General features: G+C 42.3%; 1 protein-coding gene across 1 annotated transcript; it reads right to left on the reverse strand.

The window, feature by feature from the left end:
• Positions 1 to 2,469: 2,469 nt before the first annotated feature.
• Positions 2,470 to 18,720, reverse strand: LOC138948735 (flavin-containing monooxygenase 5-like). The gene is made up of 6 exons (XM_070320339.1): positions 18,069 to 18,720; positions 13,372 to 13,610; positions 11,827 to 12,171; positions 11,045 to 11,254; positions 9,812 to 9,977; positions 2,470 to 7,087 (listed from the first exon to the last, which is right to left on the reverse strand). Exons 1-6 carry the CDS (start codon positions 18,460 to 18,462, stop codon positions 6,828 to 6,830), a joined length of 1,614 nt encoding a protein of 537 aa, XP_070176440.1. The 5' UTR covers positions 18,463 to 18,720; the 3' UTR covers positions 2,470 to 6,827.
• Between the last annotated feature and the right edge of the window lie 1,317 nt (positions 18,721 to 20,037).

Raw genomic sequence — 20,037 nt, forward strand, 5'->3', positions numbered from 1 at the left:
ATGTCTTGTGCACGGGTCAAAATTTGTGTGTCAAGGGTTGAACTTGACGTTCGTGTTTCTCCGAAAACGTCTGTGTATGAAACACAGATACCACACACTCCATGACTTTGTAAGAAGACAAAAAGGTAATCTTGAACTTTAGCGTGTTAAATTCATAGCTCAAAATCCAGTGTCATTCTTTACTTATTTTTGATACAAGTCCATGTAAGCAAGTTAAAGAACATTTTGTCGTGAAATTAACTGACGGATTGAGCTCCAAACTTAAGCATAATTAATTAATTTGGTTGTTCAATCGACGAAAATGCACCGAAAATGGCGTACGTTGTCAACCATGGGACATCATTTACACGAAAGAGTTGTTTCCCTTGCCCCGCTCATACGGATAATTCCTTCTTTGACCCATGTAAACGAAATGCATTCGTACAGTTCATCGGAGTTCATTCCGTAACTTTGTGAATTTAACGTGCTAAAGTTCAAGATTACCGACAAAACATATCGGTAGGATTCATTTGTTTGTGATGAATTTATGACCTTTCATCGGCCCGACTAAACTACGCGCCAGCACGCGCTACCTTGAACAATAGCACTTATATACTTTATTTTTATATTTCTTGTTAGTTCATCGTCCATTCTCACATAATACAAAATTTCAAACTTCAATGATGAAAAATACGGAAGTTATGACGAGTTTAAGGAGAGCTAATGCACTACTCTCAAATCCGACGATTTCCGCCATTGACTAAACAGCGCGCTACCACTTTGAAGTAGACGCTACCCGGTGATCCATAACACTTACATCATTTATTTTTATAGTCTATATAGTTCATTGTCCATTCTTACATAATACAAAATTTCAAGCTTGAGTGTTGAATATTTCAGTAGTTATGACGGGTTTTAGGCGAGCTAATGCGCTACTCTCAAATGACTCCGTATCCGACATTGTTTTTTATCACTGAAGTTTGAAATTTTGTATAATGTAAGAACTGACGATGGAATGACTAGAAACATACAGATAAATCATATAGCAGCTATGAATCTCAGTAGCGTCCACTTAAAATTGGTAGCGCGCAGTTTTAGTCACTGCCGGAGTTTTGTTTTTTGTTTACTTTTGCCAGTTCGTTTTTGGACCTTTGCAAAGCAGTGTCGTGTCGCATGTTTAGGTCTGGGAAACGCCAATGAAAAGAGCCGAAGAATCCCCGAGCGTTTCTATTGGGTTTGCTTTTGATTATCCATGTATAACCTGCTCCTTGCAACTATGGTAACCGGGGATTTATTGCATGGGGAACATGAGATTTATTTCCCAGGTGCTTGTGAATGAAAACTCGTGAAAATGATGACAATAGATTGTATTGCCGTTGATAGAAAAAAACATTTTTATCAGTCGCCTGTGATCGAGCAGCTAGTATGTATAAATGCAAAAAGAACACGTCAGAGTGATTTTTTTTAATGTTCTCCAAGTCCTTGTTCTCTTCTCTCTCTCGCTGTCAGCCCGGTGTAACTGCATGCGGTGTGACGATGATATCTTGGCCCCGTAGTCATATTACGATTCTCGGCCTCGTTGATCTCAGTTGTATAAACTCCACACTGAACACACACAAAAACCTTTGATAGTACTGATGAGCGACCTTGGGTACCTTACATTCATGGGGCCAAATTTGATAAACCAATATTTAGAATTTGATGCATCCTAAAATGTTTCCCTTCTCATTCAAGGGACGTACCCACTCGGTACATGTTTTCGAAGAAATCGATTTTTCGGGTGAAATCTATTAAATTTCACCACCAATTTTCTTCACATGCAAGAAACTGACATGCTTTTCGTCCTTAAATAATTTCACTTCATTAATTTTACCAGGAAACAACATTTCAGTTGAGGGGGTAATATGACGGCAGGGCCAAGATGACGGCGTCACACACCGGCACAACTAAGTCCGCCTGGCATGGAAGAAACACCTATACTCCATCAACCTACTGAATCAAGAATAGAGTGAAACAAATTCAGTGGAAGACGTCCAGGTACTATGGGTACCGTCCTTCCCGCGTCCCCGATTCAGTATCTTCACCGCCACAGGTTTGTCCGGGTATATGGGATGATACAATTACCACTTGGACCCATAGCAAAAATCAATCCACTTGGGACACATTCCAAAAAACAACTGCTTTAGCGCTTTCTGTGCTGAGTGGAATTCTTGTGTATATATACATACATGTACTACCTGTCTAAAAATTAAAAGAAACTAGGCAGTTATATGAGTGAAAAGGCCCCATGAGTGGAATACGGGTCTAAAGTTCGATCAATAGTACCTGCGAGGGGAGGGAATAGACACTATGGAGATTATGTGAGGTAAACAACCAACACTGAGGCGCATGTCACACACACACACACACACACACACACACACACACACACACACACACACACTCAAATGGAGACAGACGCACACACACACTTAAAAACAAACTGAATGCTTTTAAAAAATCATATATGCATTATCAGTTTATTACCTAGATCACATGTGTGTGTCTGTAAAATTAAAATTTATCTTCAGACACCCTTGCACAAATTACTCATAAAAAAGCATCAAGAAATAACATAGTTTTCAAAGCTAACGAGTAAAGAGCTATTCATCACTATAAAAGACCAAAAAAAAGCTGCATCTATCAGAACTCGCAAAACATTAAAAAAAACCATTTAGCAAATACAGTACAGTATACAAAAAAATTAAAAAAAACAACTTTCCGAAAACAGACTCTCGCACAGAATCACAAATAAAGCAAAGATCAGTGGTCAGTATGATCAAGAATGTAAAAAAACGATCGATACCTTGATGATAAATGGATGTTGTGGTCAGGAATAGTATTCCTCTGTAAATGTATACACAATAAGATTACATAGTTCATGCACACAAATAAATAAGCCGACCTAGCCCCAAGAGGGTATGCTGCCCAAGTTCTTCCCATTGATCCAGGGAATCAGCCATCATCTTCATCATGGTGTGTGTCTCTATGTGGGTGTGGAATATTTTGTTGTTTTTACGCTTATCTGCTCTGCCTCTTTTCCCTTGCTTTATATTGACATGTAATTTTGAATGTTTTCTTTTGGGGTATATATCCGTATAAGTAATGCAGTACTTTGTAATATCGTATGATTAGTGTTGACATCTATATAACTTCTGTTTCGTATCTGTTTGTGACTGCTTATTTTTAGTTGTCACCATTATGTGTCTTAGTTTAAGCACCATTTTGTGTCTTTGTTTTAGCAGGGACAGATTAAAAGACCAGGTGTCTTTTAGCACCATTTTGTGTCTTAGTTTTAGCACCATTTTGTGTCTTAGTTTTAGCAGGGACAGATTAAAAGACCAGGTGTCTTTTAGCACCATTTTGTGTCTTAGTTTTAGCAGGGACAGATTAAAAGACCAGGTGTCTTTTAGCACCATTTCATGTCTTAGTTTTAGCACCATTTTGTGACTTAGTTTTAGCAGGGACAGATTAAAAGACCAGGTGTCTTTTAGCACCATTTCATGTCTTAGTTTTAGCAGGGGCAGATTAAAAGACCAGGTGTCTTTTAGCACCATTTTGTGTCTTAGTTTTAGCAGGGACAGATTAAAAGACCAGGTGTCTTTTAGCACCATTTTGTGTCTTAGTTTTAGCAGGGACAGATTAAAAGACCAGGTGTCTTTTAGCACCATTTTGTGTCTTAGTTTTAGCACCATTTTGTGTCTTAGTTTTAGCAGGGACAGATTAAAAGACCAGGTGTCTTTTAGCACCATTTTGTGTCTTAGTTTTAGCAGGGACAGATTAAAAGACCAGGTGTCTTTTAGCACCATTTTGTGTCTTAGTTTTAGCAGGGACAGATTAAAAGACCAGGTGTCTTTTAGCACCATTTTGTGTCTTAGTTTTAGCACCATTTTGTGTCTTAGTTTTAGCAGGGGCAGATTAAAAGGTTCTGGTGCAATGCTAGATCATATACCACAATTCCAGAAACATAAATATGGTGTCTTGCCCAGTCATTCTGGTATTGCCATTGCTTTCTGACATTTTTCAGTGAAGAAAGATATCATCATGAACCACAAGACCGGCACGGTTGGCCTAGTGGTAAGGCGTCCGCTCCGTGATCGGGAGGTCGTGGGTTCGAACCCCGGCCGGGTCATACCTAAGACTTTAAAATTGCAATCTAGTGGCTGCTCCGCCTGGCGTCTGGCATTATGGGGTTAGTGCTAGGACTGGTTGGTCCGGTGTCAGAATAATGTGACTGGGTGAGACATGAAGCCTGTGCTGCGACTTCTGTCTTGTGTGTGGCGCACGTTATATGTCAAAGCAGCATCGCCCTGATATGGCCCTTCGTGGTCGGCTGGGCGTTAAGCAAACAAAAAACAAAACAAAAAAAATGAACCACAAGTTCAGGCATGTTGAGCACCTGCTGTGTAAAGTGCTGTTCACATGGCAGACTTGCAACCAACTTGTGACCAACTTTCAAGCGATTTTAGTCGGCGGCAAGTCAAATCAAAATCGCTGCCCATGTGAACAGCACAAACTCGCAAACTAGTTTTAAGCGGCGAGTCTCGCCAGACTTAGCCTTTCGGGATTGTCCGGCTGACCTTGTTGTTTTCCGGCGAAGGGAAGGCTAAAGCCACAAAGATGTATACGTCTATATTTAACTCAGTGGCTAGAGCTAACAAAACAGTACGCGTGATAAGAAAAGTCTGGCGTGATTTGTTTGCTTGTCACAGCTGAGTCTGGCAGTGCTCAACTGGATTTTGGAGTCTGGTGCGAGTCGTACGCAAGTCTGGCATAGATAAAAATGTCCACGAAAATACCCGTGTGACTTGGAATAATAGACCGTGAAAAGTAGGATATGAGCCGAAATGGCTGCGGTCTGCTGGCCGATGTGAATGCGTGATGTATTGTGAATGCGTGATGTATTGTGTAAAAAAATTCCAGCTCACACGGCATAAATAAATCCCTGCGCCTTGAATATGTGCGCGATATAAATTGTATAAAATAAAAATTAAAAATAAAAATCCCTGCGCTTAGAACTGGACCCACGGAATACGCGCGATATAAGCCTCATATTAATTGATTGATTGATTGAAGTCTGCCATGTGAACAGCACTTAAGGCATGGTTCATCGTAGTGTTAATCTAACCCCTCTCTCTTTCTCACTCTTCCCTCTCCACCTATAATGCTGTTTTTCAAGAAACAAAGCTAGAGAAAAACGATTACACCTGTATACTTACTAATCTATTTGGCATTGGGCTATACTTTACACATACATGTATTGTTATAATAGGCCCATTCATAATTATATGTACAAAACATAGAAACCAAAACCAGTTCTCTTAATATGCAAATCACATAATTAGATATAATACATAGACAGCAATGTAGAAAGTCTATCTGGACAAAATGTCTTCAGGAAAATCACAGCAGCTCAAAATCACAAAACACGCAGTTTGTTCATTTGTATTCTTCATTTAATAACTTTACATTTTTATTTGTTTGCAAAACCCTTAGATACCGAGTCCACATAGATGACTTACTGATGCTTGACCCAAGATGCTTTATTTTGTGTACATGCATTGATGAATGAAACTAGTACATGTATACTGTCTTAAATTATCGAACATTTCATGAATGAATTACAGTAGTACCTGCCATATCCGGTCACCCATTAGTCATTGCAAAGGTGACCGCAAATATCAGGTGGCCGTCCATTACAGGCCCCCTCCTCCTCCAAAAAAAACCCCAAAACACGATCAAGTTTTCATGAAGAAAAGAAAGCGATCATCCATGAGCCGCCGATTCATTGTCTCTGTTAGTTTTGCTTTCGTTTATACATCTTAATTATTTGCGTGTTTAACTCGATCGTCCTGGCTAAGCTATTGTTTCGTATACATGTTTCTATGTGTGTTGTTTGGATTATTATATATGTATTTGAGTGTCAGATAAACAAGTGTTTCAAACTCACATCAGCTGTGATCGATCCGGAAGTGACTGCCGTAAATGTACATGTATGCGCATGTCTGTATTTACAGTTTGCGCATGCGTAAGTATTCATGTCGTCTGCTCATGCTGTGCCGTCTGTGCACACAACACACACACACACACACACACACACACCACAGGCGCTCGCCTGCGAAAGTGACAAGTGGCCGTTAGGTGGCCGCTCCTGTCGAGTAAGAGGGGCACCTTAGGGCAAAAGTCAGTGACCGTTGACCGCGTCAGACAGGTTAATGGCCATTAAGAGTCAATTATAGAAGGAAAACTCATTAGTCATGGGAAAGCTGGCCGCTCCGGGCAGGTTCACGCCCACGAAAGGGCCGGAAATGGAAGGGACTGTTGTATACACAAATTAGCTGCCATATTCATTTCCTGAAATATTAGCAAATATGATGAACCCTGAGTTGGACACAATTGTCATCAATTGCAATAGGTACACACAAGAAGGGAAGTGATTAAACAAAAAAATATTCCACTTCACAGGTTCACTGCTAATATACACACATCCAGGGATGAAAAATAAAAATAAAAATATTCAAAATCAGACTCATCTCTGTCCAAAAACTTTGTGGCTGTGATTCCTTCAAGTGTTGTTCTGACTTTTACATTCTTAATGTTTTGAAAACCAGGAAAGCATTCAAGAAATCGTTTCTTCATTCAAGAATATCTGATTCCCGGATGGGATGAAACTCCCACATTCACTCGTTGTTGTTTTTATCACGGGTTGGATTTTACGCGTATGACCATTTTTACCCCACCATATAGGCAGCCATATACGCCGCTTTCGGGGGAAATTCCTGATACAAACTTCACATCAGTACACAAGGTCAGGCAAAGATGGCTTGCAGCAGAAACCACAAGATAACCAGCGCCACAAGCCAGATGAGAATCCTCTGCAGACCAAACTTGGCGGGTAGGGGTGGGACTGGGCGGGTGGCGAGCGGGAATCGAACCCTGTCCATGGTGGTTAAGATGGCCTGACGAGCTCCCTGCCACTGACCGGGGCCGGTCAACCGGTACTGGTAGGGCGTGCAGGGGCCGAAGAAAACCTGTAGGGCCAGCGTTGGGTCCTTCTTGAACAGTGCCACTGAAACCATCATGCAAAAGGGACTTTAATATTCAGTTTTTAATTTAGGCCAAGAAAAAAAAAGTTTTTGATTTCCAGACCAACCCTTTCTTTTTGCTCCTGACCTTTTTTGACCCTTCAATAAAAAATAAAATAAAACAACAACACTAAAAACACACTTAAGATTGACAAAACTCAACTGTGTAGAGTTCACAAGTATAATTACTGTTCTCTGATATCCAGGGGATACAGTGCACATGATTTCCTGCCAATAAAAAAACAAATACACCTGTGTACAAACAAAAAAAAATCTTCAAACCCCCCCCAACCAATTTACCGACCCAAATCTTTTTGGGCCTTGTCCTTGGAAACAAAAATGTAAGTGTTTTTTTGTGTTTTGTCTTGATGTCATAAACAGCTACTGTGATTGCAGCATGGGAACTAACACTTTGATAGGACAAGTCGAATTTAAACAATTAAAACCATTTCATCATAGGTGATCTTTGCCTACTAAATGCATGTGTTTTTGAATAGACTTGCTGATCTCGTTTGGAAAAAAAGTGTTTTCTCTCCACACAGTTCTGACTAAAAGAGAAAATCCAATGCATTTGTGCGATCAAAAGTTCGGATTGGATTGGATAAGATTTACAGTCCAGTGAGGTTACCCTCATGGAAATTCGGGCTGCTTTCTCCCCGGGGAAAGCGAGCTGCCATACATACGGCACTACCCATATTTTTTTTTTCCTGTATGCGTGTATTCATGTTTCCTGAGACTTAATGCCGTGTGAGATGGAATTTTTTTACTTTATTCCAAGTCCCACGGGTATTTGATGGACATTTTTATCTATGCCTATACAATTTTGCCAGGAAAGACCCTTTTGTCAATCGTGGGATCTTTAACGTGCACACCCCAATGTAGTGTACACGAAGGGACCTCGGTTTTTCGTCTCATCCGAAAGACTAGCACTTGAACCCACCACCTAGGTTAGGAAAGGGGGGAGAAAATTGCGGCCTGACCCAGGCCTGAACACGCAACCTCTCGCTTCCGAGCGCAAGTGCGTTACCACTCGGCCACCCAGTCCCACACACCTTTGTACAATATGTTTTCTCTTTGGACGTTTTCGCGAAAGCTGTATGTGCATGAAGACATATTAAAAGAAGAATTGACGGGCGCAATGGCCTTGTGGACAAGATGTCGACCAACCAATCAGGAGGTCGTGGGTTCGAATCCTGGCAGCGCCTTGTGGGTTCAGGGTGGAGATTTTCTGATCTCTTATGTGCATACCTGCTTGTGCCTTATCCCCTTCATGTGTGCACACAAGCAGAAGATCAAGTGCGCATGGAAAAAATCCTGTAATCCATGTCAGAGTTCGGTGGGTTATAAACACATGAAAATACCCAACATGCTTCGCCCGAAAGCGGCGTATAGCTGTTTAAACGGCGGGGTAAAAATGATCATACACGTAAAATCACACTTGTGCACACAAAAAAAAAAAAGAGTGTACGTGGGAGTGTCAGCCCATAAACACAGAAGAAATGAAGAAGAATCAAACTACCGTATTTTCCAGGTTACAAGGCGCTACAGCGCATAAGGCGCACCCCCTTCTTTTTAAACAAAATTGTAATCCAGTCACCCATTGGGCGCAGGGGGCCGATAGGGCGCACCAACATTAAAAAAGTATACCGGTAACAAACGGTCGAAGAATGAAAATAAGCCGCACATCAAAGGAAGAATACAGAGTGGAAATATGTGTGCTCTGTGTGTGCGGCGAGATCAAAGGCAGGTCCATTGTAATAGCTGGGTTGCCTTGTTTAGACACTGACCTTCCCAGGGGTCAATAACCCATTTTTTGCTATGAGAGGTGGTTCCCCTGTCATAGATCTGAGAGAGGAAACACTTCCTGCACCGGGGTCAGTGACCGAGTTTAACCTATGTGGCGGTCTCTTTGATTGATGTCTTGAGAGGAAACTTGGCCAGGGTAGTACCTAGTAGCTGAAACATGCATTATCACAAGTTGTTTGACTGGTACTCAGGCAGTCTCTTTGATTTTTTTCGTATTTCATACACGGATTAGGCGCTTCGTTATACAAGACGCAGGGGTCAAACTCGAGGAAAAAAGTCGCGCCTTATGACCCGGAAAGTACGGTAAGCCAGTCAACGTAGAATCAGTGACCAGGGTTTAACCTGGGAGAAAAAGGCAATGGGACATTTGTCCCCCTCAACCAAATTCCGATGGCACATAGTCTAAGGCAAGAAGCACCAAAGAGGCCTGTACGCGTTTTGACTAAAGATGCAAAATGGTGCAATATGGTGCCATCTGAGAATTAGCCACTATGTCATTATCTGTGTGTGTATGTGCATGTATGTGTGGTGTGTGTGTGTGTGTCTGTGTCTGTGTGAGTGTGTGTGTGTGTGTGTGTGTGTGTGTGTGTGTGTGTGCTTGTGTGTATGTGTGTGTGTGTTTGTGTGTTTGTGTGTGTGTGTGTGTGTGTGTGTGTGTGTGTGTGTGTGTGATCTGATGGAAAGTGTACATTTGGTGGCGCAGTGGTATGTAATCTCAATGCGCCCTTTGACGCACTGAAGAGAATTGTGATGGGACATTTTCAGATTTAATGCGCCAATGGCGCAGGGCGCACTAGTAAATGAAACCCTGAGTGACTTTCCCCACATCAACAAGACGAGAAAGAGAAGTAGACTGAAGGTAACTGACGTAAACCATTGGGTGCCAGGCTACATTCACTCACCAATATCTGGTTTACAGCCGTTAAGTTTAGCCAGCTCGTCCATGAAACTGACGTAGTCCACCTGTATGGTGTGACGTGGGGACTTGACGTAACGCTTGGCCATGGCGGCTTCCTTCGCCTGAATGTCTTCCCACATCTCTGACGCTGACGGCAGCTTCACATCTCCCTGTAGGAAAGACATGTCAGCAATTAGTTCATTCTCAACACGAGTAACTGTACCGACACTGGTGACATTCCAGCCATTTCTTTTCTGCTTTGTATTTTGTTTTTGTTCTTTTACATTATATTATATGTACTTTATAATTCAGTACAGCCATCACCAGGAGCCGGTTTCATGGACTGACATTGGTCACACTGTCAGTCCAGGCATGGGAATTCCAACATAGAAAAAACTCTGAAAATAGGCTAAGGTCGGGAAGAAGGACAACAATTTTTAGCATTTTAGACCAATATTTTGATAGTTCTTGTGTAAGCAAATAATGGATAGAGAGACAATAATATACATATAATTAAATGTGGGTTTTTTTTGCCGCGGACAATTTTTATTTTTGCTTTCAAAACGTAATTTCCTTTTCGCTGAAATCCGTGATTTCGCGGACAATTCCCATGCCTGCAGTCGGACCACCTTTTCTTCTTCTTCTGCGTTCGTGGGCTGAAACTCCCACGTACACTACGTGTTTTTTGCACGAGTGGAATTTTACGTGTATGACCGTTTTTACCCCGCCATTTAGGCAGCCATACGCCGCTTTCAGGGGAAGCATGCTGGGTATTTTCGTGTTTCTATAACCCACCGAACTCTGACATGGATTACAGGATCTTTTTCGTGCGCACTTGGTCTTGTGCTTGCATGTACACACGGGGGTGTTCGGACACCGAGGAGAGTCTGCACACAAAGTTGACTCAGAAATAAATCTCTCGCCGAACGTGGGGACGAACTCACGCTGACAGCGGCCAACTGGATACAAATCCAGCGCGCTACCGACTGAGCTACATCCCCGCCCGGACCACCTTTTCATCCGCTGACTTCGGTTGTCCGAACGCGGTGCTGGGTGAGGGCTGCACTGAAAACGGGCCTCTCTCAAAGAAAGGACATCTTCTTTTGTCCCTTGGGCTATATATAACATGGCCAACACATACCTGTCATGAAAAGCCACCTGCAATGCAGGGACATTTTTTCCTGGCTCAAAAGGTGCCCTTTCTTCACAGGCACCACTGTCGTGTTGATGTACTGACCTTGAAGACTCTGGTGGCCAGACGACACTGCAGTTCAGCGATGGGCATGATGGCACCCAGGGGCTGGATGCAGCCAATGATGGCCAGCGTGTGGTGTTTCTGGTCCGGCGGGAACATGTACTTGTAGAACGGCAGTCGGTTCTCCTTCACGTCCACCACACTCTTGTCCATGAAGGGGAACCCGAACCTGTAGCCTGTGGCCAGGAACACCTGAAAGGCACGATGCGACACGGTAACCAGGTATGTATTCAGTGATACACTAATTAGCTTTTATTTCAAACTTCAAAGTAACCACTCCGGGGATTCAAACTGATGAAATATCAATTACATTGACACGCTTGCAATTGAATCTTTTTGGTTCTGGGTCTGTAAGACTTCCATTTACTTTGATTTGGTAATAAAGTATTGCTAAACTACATGTATGGCTTTTGCATTGTAAAGAACATTTTTGTAGCCAACAAAAAGAAAATGGCTCATATCTTTTCCAAACTTATCAATTCATTCACCACACTGGAATAAAATCACTTCTGAGGTTCTTCCTGCTAACTTATGATTTCGAGGGTAACAGAGCCACCCCCCCAAAAAATAATCACAACAAAAAATTTGAGAAAAATAAGTAAACATAATACAGATATTATTATGTGTGAATGAACTTCTGGTTTCTTGACACATCTTAACATTGAAAGAAAAAAGAACAAAGGCTGAGGTGTTTAAAGCAAGCTAATAATTTAATTTTACATATTATAAATGGAAAAACCCTGCCACCAGAAAGCGTCACTCACGGCATCAATGTTATCTTCAAAGGTACCATCCACAAACTCCACCCCAGTAGCAGTGAAACGTTTCACATCAGTCTTGACCTTGACCTTGCCACAGATGATGCGGTTGGCAAGGTCGTCATTGACCAGGGGGTGCTGAGAGAAGGGAGGGAACTCAGCGGCCAGTCCGTACAAGTTGTGGTCAAGCTTGTTCTCCACTTGCCCTTTGGCTATGTGGTTGAGGACAGACATGGGCAACAGGTTAACCAAGACGTTCGTCATGCGGTTTGTCATTGTAATGTCCAACGGCATTCCTTTGGAACCGATCCTGTTGAGAACCCATGTGCCACGACGAGTGCTCAAAAACACCTGGATGGAAAATCAACATTATGTCATTGTGTGTACTAATGTCATTGTGTATACCAATGTCATTCTGTGTACTGTATGGCTCAAGGAAGATTGTCTGATTGTATGTGCTGTATGGCAAAATGAATATTGTGTCATTGTACGTATGTGCATGTACTGTTTAGAAGAATAAACATGATAAATGTATCATTGTGTCTTCTGTATGGCAGAATGAACCTTGCCTCATTGTATGTACCGTATGGCACAATGAACATTGTGTCATTGTGATTCTCTTGGCCTACTTTAAAAAAAATTGTTTAAAAAGAACAACACCTTTTTACAAGAAACAAGGCTTTTTTTTATCAGCTTCAACTAGCTTGCCTATTATGTCATTCTGCATACCATAAGAATCATAGGATCAAGAATAAAAGATGAGGACATTACACTGAAATCTGTAACTGACATTAGTGAAAACCAGGAAATTGTATTACAGGTAAAGTCTGGTTGAACAAACCGACTCATTGGTTGTTAAATTGACCCACTGTATATATGTGACCCTCCACCACGGAATGAGTCGCATGATTGTCACCTTTGCATGATTTTCATATTTTTACATTTTCCTAAAGAGTTTTTAATGCTCTATCTAGTGGTGAAACCCGTTTTAGAAAAGAGCGAAAACTGTTTGAGTTATAAGAATGTGACTAAGGTGACCCTCACACTGTTACCAGACACTCCTCGGACTTATATTAAGCCTAGCGCAGAACCGCGCGAGGTGACATGCGACTCATTTCGTGGTGGAGGGTCACATAATTTTATGTAATAATGGCTTGGTCAAATCAGTTATTCATTTTCCCAATCGTAGCCTAACCTTTGCGAAAAGCACTTCTTATTTTAGTCCGGGAACTGGAAGGGAGAATAATAAAGGATTTAAAGATAAGATTAAATAAGAAAATATTAGATTGAATGGAATGAGATAACACAAGATACAAATAAACCCCCCTTTGAAGACCTCTACAAATCTGAGGACATGATGTCTTGAAAAGGAGGGAGTCTTAAAATGGAGGTAGATTTACAGAGGTTATGGACTAAAAGTCTGACAAAACATGGACTTAAAAAGGAGGGAGTCTTAAATGAGGGGTCTTAAGGAGGGTTCAACTGTACGTATTTTATTTGGTAGTGGAATAAGTATGAAATAAGGAGGAACGTTCAGTTCCGCCCACTGACCTGTCCCTGTCTACTGAGCTCCACGGCCATGTCGCCCCCCGAGTTGCCGATACCGATGATCAGCATGCGCTTGTCCATGAAGCGTGACGGCTCCCGGTAGTCGTGCGAGTGGATCACCTCCCCCTTGAAGTCGGCCAGCCCCGGGAAGCTGGGCTCGTTTTTCTGCGCGTGGTGTCCCGTACACACAAACACCGCGTCAAACGTCTCTGTGCTCTCCTCACCGCTCTTGTGATCCAACACTGAGTGATAGATTATAAAGCACAATGTCTAAATAATAGCAACACGGAAACTGATCCGATCCAAACGGTAACTTCGTGAGAAGACGCACGTGCACATCAACACTGTGTCAAACGTCTCTGTGCTCTCCTCACCGCTCTTGTGATCCAATACTGAATGACAGATAATGCCATTGTGTCTGTCGTCTGATTTCTTTGTGGCGAACAATCCGCTTTTATGGGTTTTGGAAGACATGGTGAGAGCTCAATATTCCACGAGTTTCACGAGATTACACTGAAGCATGACGAGTGGTCATGCCAAATGAGCAATTTTGACATTGTAGCCACTGATAACGCATGCGTCACGTGCAGAGCTCACTTGTGGCAATGGACGAAAGGTCGACGACCAGATAAACATTTTCTGCAGTTTGGTGGATATCCTTGTAGCCATATAACTAAATTATCCAAATATTACAAGCTATGCGTTTCTTTTTTTGAACAGTATATATTTTGAATCCAGGTCCAACTGATCTATTATCCTCTGTGCCTGGGAACATTATAACACTGGTACACTGGGAACAACACTGGTACACTGGGAACAACACTGGTACACTGGGAACAACACTGGTACACTGGAACCCCTCTCTCTTAAGACCTCTAAAAATCTGAAAAAATTAGGTCTTATAAATTTAAGGCCAAACAAAGAAAAATGTCTGTTTCCGGTAACATCGCCAAAAAAAATAGGGTCGGTCGGTCGTTTAAAAAAAAAAATTTTTTAACCTTTTTTTTACATTTTGTTAACGTCTTTGTACGTTTCTTTGGGTTTTTTTTTTAAACGCTTCCTTAGTTTACTTACAATAATTTAGCACATGTTTTTGACCTACATATATTGAAACTAAATAAAGTATATTTGACTTCATATTTTTTTGTTTTTGATTTTTTGTTTTGCGAAAAGCGAAAAAAAACTTTAGGGTTGGCGCTTAAAAATAGGGTCGGTCGGGTTACCGGAAACAGACATATTTTTCTTTTTGGCCTAAGGAGTCTTAAAATGGGGGTAAATTTTACAGAGGTTATGAACAGAAAGTCTGAGAAAACAAGGTCTTAAAAAGGAGGGGGTCTTAAAAAAGGGGTTCCACTGTAGACTGAAATGTTTGCATACATTCACTGGTTTCAATTCCCTCAGATAACTCAATTGTGACCCTCCACCGCGGTATGAGTCGCATGTCACCTTTGCATGTTTTTTTTATATTTTTACATTTTCTTAAAGAGTATTTTATGCTCTATCCAGTGGTGAAAACAGTTTTAGAAAAGAGCAAAAACTGTTCGAGTTATAAGCCTGTGACTAAGGCGATTCTCACACTAATACCCGACACCACCGGCACCCGGACGTATAATAGTCCTAGCGCAGAACCCCGCGAGGTGACATCCGACTCATTCGGTGGTGGAGGGTCACAATTGGTAAAGCACTGTCACGGTTTAGTGACATGGATTGAGAAAGGAACACTTTGACGGGTGCCTTTCTCAAATTGTGATAGAAAGCGCCTGTGCTTTTGGGCAATGGGCTGGCTTTAGCTGACCGAGCATAGCTGAGCACGGGGATTTCGTTTTGCAGGGGTTCCACGTGGGTGATTTTGCTGTCTGGGCAAAATCGGCTATGACTGAACTGGATATGTGACACGCGGAGTCACGTGATATTTTCAAGGTTGTTTTGTGAGGACATGAAACTTGGCACTTCAACATTTGACGGCCAGAGAGAAGGACAGGTTTTTAGTTCCCAGAAGTTTGTTGGTCTATAACACGTTGGTGAAATACCATTTCATGACAGCGTGCCGTTCTGCATGTACAGTAGGGCTTTCTGGGAACGACAAGAAGGGACCACTTTTCGCCGTCTACATATTATTTTGACGACAAGGTCGTCAGGTGTGACTCTTGGCTGAGCGGGGGAATTTTTCAAACGCATAAAGGAATTCAGCGCAAGGGGAAGTGTGGCAGGAAAGTCGTCGACGGGCGATAGCCATACACAGAAAGCGGTTTCGCTTAAAGGAGAGCTACCTACATAGGCTGTTGAGGTAATAAATCGTTATTTAACGCGGTTGACGAGTCTGTGTTTGTGGAATGAAATACTCTGTTGTTCTTTCCAGGTTAGCGCATAATTTGCTCTTTGTGACGCTAAAATAATAATCTGTATATGGTTTTTGCAGATATGGAGAGAAGGAAGGAAAATAGCTGATTTGTTGTTTTAAAAGTTCGTTTGTGCAGGCCCACGTCCTCGATGAAATATAGAAGGGTGACATGTTTAAAGGTGGAGTGTGAAGGGTAGCGTGGCATGTTTAGTGCACCGATGCTTTTTGTTGCAGCCTTTCTACGTTTTCTACGCTACGTTACCTACCTACCTATGTCTGCGGTGTTGCGGGTATGCGGTAGCCGGGACTTCGGTATGCTGTAACCTGGTGTTCTGGTGGTTTGCTGTTGCTGTCGTCGTCCTACCAGCTACATTTTCTACTATTTCTGGTAGACTACGGGGAGGACCTTCAGCAACTGAGTGAGGCGCCTGATATCTCCACTAATCCCTGCTTCGTTTCCACGCCAGCCGGCACTTCATTTAACGGAGCAATTGTGGAGATAGACTATTCACGGGTTGCCCACTCAGTGGCAAAAAGCTAAGTGTGCCATGTCATTGCGCCCTTCTTACCACCGAGTCATCTTTTATATTTGTGATTATATTTGAGTGGTGACAACGTGGGGTGTGTGACACCTGCATTTAACCAGCGCTTTTGCATAATCGGCTAACTTTCCTATCTATACACGGGATCAGCGTGTTATTATCATTTACTAAACTTTAACTGGCATTTTTGTCAGTGACCTATTTTTTACGTTTTGAACGTAAAACATCTTTTGGAGTGAAGTCTCGAGGGAGGTGGCGAGTTAGTATATAAACAGGCGTCTGAAACTTATACTTTTGTTGATTCTATCTATCTATTTGTATGACTGCGAGAGTGGATCCTGGTGTGGTTAGTTAGTTAGCAGTAACTAACCGTTCATAATCACCTTTTGTGATCTATTGAAACGTGACAAGCACTGAACTTGTGATCATCAGGTCAACTTTACAAATCCAGGCTGGGACAGACATGGGTGAACTTTATGTGATGATTCACAGACTGTCTCATGTCCTGCCATGGTATGTAAAAGACCTCAGTTTTTGTTTGTTCGTTCATGGGCTGAAACTCCCACGGCTTTTACGTGTATGACCGTTTTTACCCCGCCATTTAGGCAGCCATACGCCGCTTTCGGAGGAAGCATGCTGGGTATTTTCGTGTTTCTATAACCCACCGAACTCTGACATGGATTACAGGATCTTTTTCGTGCGCACTTGGTCTTGTGCTTGCGTGTACACACGGGGGTGTTCGGACACCGAGGAGAGTCTGCACACAAAGTTGACTCTGAGAAATAAATCTCTCGCCGAACGTGGGGACGAACTCACGCTGACAGCGGCCAACAGGATACAAATCCAGCGCGCTACCGACTGAGCTACATCCCCGCCCAAAGACCTCAGTCATTCTGCGAGAAGTGCAGGCAGCTGATTACACCTATCCAGGTTTCCCAACTGCTTCGTTTCCGGCCAATTTATGTGGAGCATGTGATGCGCACAAAAAATATTGGCGGTCTAGAAGTGTCGTCTGCGCAATGATCGCGGCGGCTTTCTTGACCGCCAAGGACGACCACGCACGTTGTGAGACGTCATTCGTTAGACCTCAATATGCACATATACCTAAATAAAGCATGTCCTAACCTGGGCGAAGTCGACTAGCCAAGTATACTTCGCGATGCTGGCCGCACGAAGCTTTAGCACTAATTTACTTGACTAAGTTTTTGGTAAAAAGATTTTGCGAAGTCATTGCGAATGCGAAGTCGACTTCGGGCTCAATTCAGGACCGGCTTTAAACGGTAACAGAAGGCCCAAACAGGGGGAAACATGTAGCAGACCTGGGAACCCCTGTTTTGCACTTAGAGTATTCTCAAACAAACTTGGTGTATTTTCAGAAAAATGAGCGTACTCCACACAGCATATGAACATCCATGATTAAAGCATGCTTCACACACGTCCGTCACACCATTAATTAAATTTACCTATACATTTAAAACAAATGCTTTTTTTCAATGTTTACTGACAAAAACTGTAATCATGTGTCAAAATACTGGATCGGCTTCGAGATGGGCTTGTGAAGAAAAGTAGTCTAGGAATGTTTCTGGTCGTATTTTTTTTTCCACTGACCGTACTGATCGTATTCTCGACAATCATGCGTACGGCGAAATCGTATGGGTTCCCAGGTCTGATGTAGCAATACCATTGCATGTTAAGGCTGTCTTTGAAACTCTTTGTAAATGTGGATTCAGGGTGCAGACAAACAACTTGATCAGAAACAACACTCTCACGTGATGGAAGGAGGGTTGGGGGGAGGGACGGAGTCAGACCAAACTCACCCTTCAAGTTCCAGCGTCCAGTGTGGTCAAAGTCCGGCGCGGGTTTGACCTGGAGCACCTCAGTGTTGTACGTGATGTGTTGGTTGAGGTCAAAGTGCTTGGCGTAGTCCTGGAAGTACTGCCACACCTGCGAGTTGTGCATGAAGTTGGGGTAGTGCTGGGGGATGGGGAAGTCGCTGTAGCACATCATCTCCTTGCTGGTGTTGATGACGGTGGAGCGCATGACGCAGCCCTGCCCCTCCCGCACGTGCTGCGTGTAGTTCCACAGGCCGCCCAGCTGGTCCGTGCGCTCATAGCACACAGGCTGCAGACCCTCGTCCACACAGCTCTTGATGGCCGCCAGCCCGCTGCACCCGCCGCCGATCACCGCCACCCGTTTTACCTCGCCTGGCATCTTCTTTTGGTCCCGAACGTGTTTGTCCACTGTCTCACAACTTCGATCGCGAGCTTTTTTGAGGTCAACAAAGCGAGCTGAATTATTGGCGATCTGTCCCGTGACCACTAGCAGATCAAACAGTGGTTGTGTTAAGTGCAAAAAGGTGTCCCGGTTCAAGTCTAGTAGTTGTGACTGACGTTTGCTAACGTGCAGTCTGTGGTTTGATCATGTCTGCCAAGCCTTCAACACTTCGGTACACCTGCACCTACACTGTTATCATAGCTAGGGTACAAGTTCAAAGCGAGGCAGCTGAAGTTTGTGCTTTCAGCAGTGACCTAAAATCGGTGGCACAGGCACCAAATACAAGAAGCGATTTAACTTTCAAACCGTAGTATTCCATCTGGATTGCTGTCACACAGTCATGTAAATAGTAACTATAAAGTTTCGTCCAAGTTCATTTGGTACTGGGCCTGTTTGCATTGGAGACTGGGCTTTTCTTTGAGCTTGATTGAAAAAAAAAAGCCTTTTTATTACTCGCCTATGATTATGTATAAATGTAGGAACGTGATAAAAACACGTCCGACTCATTTTTTTCTTCTTTTAAATTTCGTCAAAAAAGCAACAAGTTTACACATTTCAAGAGCCACAAATCGGTTCCGATGTTTATGATAATAAAAGTTTCCTTTTATTATCTGCAGAGAAGTTTATATTAATCCAGTTCCCAGTAAATAGATGAATCTTTTTACCAATGCCAAGAAGAAAAATGTTCCAGACATGTTATCATGTCATATTTAGTGCTCTTTGAGTTTTCGCAGTCATTTGTCAATAAAAGCAAAATGATAATAGAGAAATCTTACCATTATTGTTAGTCAAGTTGTCTTTCTGAACTCTTAGCAGAGTTTATAGTTCAGCTGTAGGCTGTAGTAAAAGCCAAATTAGGCCAACAACAAAAAATAGTCTGTTTATGGTATCCCGACCAAGCCTATTTTTTCGCGCGCGACCCTAGACTTTTTTGAGGGGCATTTGGGGGGGAAAAAAAAGTCTTTTTTTTTTTGGCAAAATAACTTAAAAATATGGTTTTTTGGAGAGAAAAAAAAATCCCGACCTACCGACCTTATTTTTGTGTGCCTATGTTACCGTAAACAGACTTTTTTTTGGTGGCCTTAACATATCAAGCAGAAAGTTTGATTGACCACCGCAAACTGGCATCTACTTCAACATTAATTTGCCTCTTTCAATTAAAGTTTTCTTTTCACATGTCAGTTTCCTAGCTCGTCACGGTTGAATGGGTATTGGGCTCCCATGCAAGAATTGGATGAGCTGGATGTAAGATAAAAGCACTTGTGTATGCTTATACTCCATTAACTTTGAAAAGTAAATACTAATTTGATTTGACTTGATTCTGGCCTTTTAGCCTGTTTTCGTTCAGAGACGATCAATTACAGTCTTTTGCTTCACGGAATCAGTGTCTTGATTTTATTTCCAACGACGATTATAATCAAAATTTGAAGCATGATAAGTTTGGTCAGCGTTCAGTTTAGGGTGTTGTTGTGTTTCAACGTTTATTTTTAGTAGCTGTTAAGAGATGTATTT

Source organism: Littorina saxatilis, linkage group LG15 (assembly GCF_037325665.1).
Source record: "Littorina saxatilis isolate snail1 linkage group LG15, US_GU_Lsax_2.0, whole genome shotgun sequence".
NCBI classification, from domain to species: Eukaryota; Metazoa; Mollusca; class Gastropoda; order Littorinimorpha; family Littorinidae; genus Littorina; species Littorina saxatilis.

Excerpts from the sequence above, each read along its gene's own strand:
- LOC138948735 (XM_070320339.1), bottom strand. The coding sequence starts at position 18,462 with ATGCCAGGCGAGGTAAAACGGGTGGCGGTGATCGGCGGCGGGTGCAGC. Across the intron at positions 13,611-18,068 it reads TGGACGCTGGAACTTGAAGG|TGTTGGATCACAAGAGCGGT; the intron begins GTGAGTTTGGTC and ends TCTATCACTCAG. Across the intron at positions 12,172-13,371 it reads AGCTCAGTAGACAGGGACAG|GTGTTTTTGAGCACTCGTCG; the intron begins GTCAGTGGGCGG and ends TTTTCCATCCAG.